At 29.3% G+C, this 3,803-nt stretch overlaps 1 protein-coding gene across 2 annotated transcripts; it reads left to right on the forward strand.

The window, feature by feature from the left end:
• The first annotated feature begins 1,255 nt into the window (after positions 1–1,255).
• On the forward strand, positions 1,256–3,192 carry LOC9313813 (MATH domain and coiled-coil domain-containing protein At2g42475). 2 transcript variants are annotated; one of them, XR_002332156.1, is made up of 4 exons: positions 1,256–1,567; positions 1,953–2,199; positions 2,290–2,398; positions 2,587–3,192. XR_002332156.1 is itself a non-coding variant. In XM_021026711.1 (2 exons), the coding sequence occupies exons 1-2, from the start codon at positions 2,336–2,338 to the stop codon at positions 2,881–2,883; spliced, it is 360 nt and encodes a 119-aa protein (XP_020882370.1). In that variant the 5' UTR covers positions 2,235–2,335; the 3' UTR covers positions 2,884–3,192. The 2 variants fall into 2 exon arrangements, 1 of the variants encoding a protein (XP_020882370.1); XM_021026711.1 differs by lacking the exons at positions 1,256–1,567; positions 1,953–2,199 and having other exon boundaries at positions 2,235–2,398.
• Positions 3,193–3,803: the final 611 nt, after the last annotated feature.

Raw genomic sequence — 3,803 nt, forward strand, 5'->3', positions numbered from 1 at the left:
TGGTATTTTTAAAAATGGACAGCCAAAGGAGGCATTTTTGAAAAGAGTATTGAAAAAGTGGCATTTTTGTGAGTCTCCCCAAATTAATGTGATGTTTTAATTTGAATACTATTATAATCCAAAAACTATATATAAAACAAAAAATTTGAACTCAAATCAAAACAAAATTCGGATTAAAACACCATTAGCAATTTTGAACTATAATTTTTTGTAACACAAATCTACATATACATTTTTACAGGGGATTTTTGCAAAAAGTCTTTTGGATCCGGGTTTTACCCGGGTTTAACTCTATTCGGATCTAGAATAAGAAATTTAAGGATGTTTGTAATAAAAACGACATTAATTCTTAATTAACACCTAAATTAGAAATATATATAATATATCTAAACTAACCATATTTGTTATTTACCTTAACTACTTCTAACCATAATTATTTAACTATTTATTTCTACATAGAAAGAATATGTGATTAAATAAATATTTTGTAAAAGATTGATTTGGGGAAAAATTGTTATTACGAAAATAATTTGTTTTGTTATAAAAATTAATATTTGTTATTTGTAATTAAATTACATAAATAGTAATAATAATTTGTCTACACCATCAAATGAAAATAGTTAGTTATTTATTTTTTTATTTAATATTACGTCATTTTTAAAAAATAAATTCAACAATATAATGTCAATGAGTTTAATTCTAAAGATTTGAAAATATTAAAAAGATACTAACCAAACATTATCTATCCGGTTTTACCTTATTCGGATCTAGAATAAGAGATTTTAGGAATGTTGTAATAAAAAAAATCGCCAATTATGACTACAATTACTCTAATATTTCGGTTTAATCTTATTTCCTAAAATCGCAAATTATGACATTAATTTTTAGATTTGTTTTATTTAAGTAAAGATATGGAAATGAATTTTGGTCCTCATATATTTGCCTAAAATATGACGCAATCTTTTCAAAAATCTCAACAATTATTTCTTCTCTACTTATGATACCTAATTGCTACAATCCCAAATTTAAGGAAAAATGGAAACTAATTACGACAATCCATCTAACAAATGACATATTCCTTACATCTTCTTCCATTTACAATTATACTTTGTACCATATTTAAAGAATATGCCACATTAATCCGGCTCTAAAATCTTCTATTAATTGCATATTCCATCGTATATTCCTTAATTTACTCGAAAATCTTCTTAATATATTCACTTAGATCTAATCCTAATTATAACTAACTCTACAATATTCAGTATTTATCCAAATATAGCCAATCATTCAATTTTATACCAAATACGAATATATATTGTTCATAATATCTTTTATTTTATGCTTTTTTTCCAAGATTTTCAAAATTCTGAAAACTAATAATCCTAGCATCCTTATACGCTATAAATATCAAAGTCATTCTCATTTCCAAATCATTAAAAAAATGGTTATCTCAAAGGTGTTGTGACGGAGATCATTCACGACACATGATGTGGTGCTCCGTTGTATCGTGTAGCTTTCCGTCATCATTTCCGATTCAAGAAGCATAAGCTCTTCCTTGCTGCTGAAGGTGTGTACACCGGTCATTTTGTTTACTATGGGAAGAAAGCCATTGTTATTGCTCATAATCCTAATAACGACACTTACTTTTCTTGGTGATATTCAATTGATTTAATATGTATATCTCATGGACCATTTGAATGATTGCGTTAGATTTGATTAGTTCAAATCTTTAGTTCTTAACAACAAGTTTCAATATTTTCCCGCTGGTCATTGAATTCATATCTAGCTTTGCTGAATTGGATGATGATTTGTGTTTAGTATACTTTACGTTTCAGTTTTCTGATTAAGTATGATTGGATTAGATTGTAGTGAACAACTATTAATATCTATTGTTCTTTCTTTTGATGAGGGAATTGTTCTCACAGTTATGAATTTACACATGTTTTTGATAGGATGAAGTTGCCATCGGGTTCGAAAAAGATTGTGCCAAGTGGATGCATGGCCATGATTGGTCAAGTTGCAGGTGGTGGAAGAACTGAGAAGCCGATGCTAAATGCTGGTAACACATACCACAAGTACCGTGTGAAGAGAAACATGATTCGGTTCTTATTTATCTAGGTTCTTCCTAGGTTCGAACAAAGTGATGCAGGTTGCTCTTGGTCGTGATGAATTCCGTTCTGGTATCTACAAGTCTCCAAGGTTCGTGTACTCTGCTTCTTACAATGGTTCTTTTATGTTAAACGCTTTGTGAACAGAACTTATTCCTTCTCTATATTTTGTTGTTGCTAGATCAACAAACAAGCTTGACTATGATCATCCAAATTCTGTTTGATGAATGCTTAGCCAAGTTCCAATAATTGATGGAATTTATCTTGAGGCTTATCTACCACCAAAGAAGGTATATTTGCTTTATGGATGCTTTGTTCTTTGGCGTGTGTTACATCCTACTGATGCATTTTTTTTGAGAGATTTTTCTCTGAAAAAAAAGAAACAGATGAAAGATCTGATCTTTTGGTTTTGTGCCTTTTGTGGTTGCTTATTCAGATTCCTTTCTTGAGTAACCTAAACATATTTTTCCTTGGCAAGTTACTTCAGCGAGAAAGATATTCACAGAGCACACGTAACAAGCCTTCACATGATCACTCAGAGACTGAGCTAAGCAATGCTCACGGCGAGGTGATTGAACAAGGCTTCAAGCTGAAATGGTTGAAGTTAAAGCTTGATGAGGTTTCCTTAAAGAGGAAGAAATTAGATGTTGATGTCCTACAACTCGATGAACGTGTTAAGAATATTGAGCTGATGAGATTGGACTTCAAGCTGGATTGTTTGAAGACAAATCTTGAGGAGGTGTCCTTGGAGAGGAAGAAATCAGACGATGCTTGATGTCTCGGGTCCAACAACTCGAGGAATGCTTCAAGAACCTTGAGATGATTGTGTTGGATCTCAAAGTTAAATTGGACAAGGAGGAGGCCAAATCTTCTGCTGATGATTTTTTGTTGATCAATGAGGTTGAATGACGTAGAGATTCTAATAGTCAAAATTAGTCTTTATCAAAAGACCTGCTTAATGCTTATGTTGATGGTTTTATGCTTTATTTTTCTCTGCTCCACTTTTGGATATTTTTCTTCAATCATATTTTTTGTTTTTGTGGTAAGATTCAATCCAAAAATTAATGAGCAAATCAATTCGTTTTTCATTACTCTTAAGCTTATAATCTTACCAATTAGAATTATTTAAACTTATAATCTTACCAATTAGTACTAATGTCATCAAATAAATACAAAACACTTTATCTTCTAACAATACACCATTTAACACTTATATTTCCTTTGCACTAAATATAAATTCATAAATACTATAAATTTTATTAGGCCAAAACTCAATATATTCAAATGAAATCAAATATAATATATTATGTGTGTAATTTTATAAAATTATTAATATGAAAATATATTGAGTACAAGTGAGTGATATATTTAAAATTGTTTATAACTCTTTTTTTACTAAAATGATATTGAAATTCACTAATTCTACCATTTATAGATATATACAACTTCTACATCAATATATACATTTAAATTAATAAAAAATACATATATGTCAACTAAAATATTGAAATTAATAATTCAACAAAAAATTTCAAATAATATATATGCCCGCGGTGTACCGCGGGTTAACATCTAGTATCTAACTATTTTTCTAATTAATTAATTAACATTTCCTTTTTTTAGAAAGGTTTTTAACATTTCCTTAAGTACTTAAGCCAAGAAAAAAGGAAATGTTAATTAATTTCATTTCGTGGG

This window comes from Arabidopsis lyrata (assembly GCF_000004255.2).
Source record: "Arabidopsis lyrata subsp. lyrata unplaced genomic scaffold ARALYscaffold_5, whole genome shotgun sequence".
Taxonomy (NCBI): Eukaryota; Viridiplantae; Streptophyta; class Magnoliopsida; order Brassicales; family Brassicaceae; genus Arabidopsis; species Arabidopsis lyrata.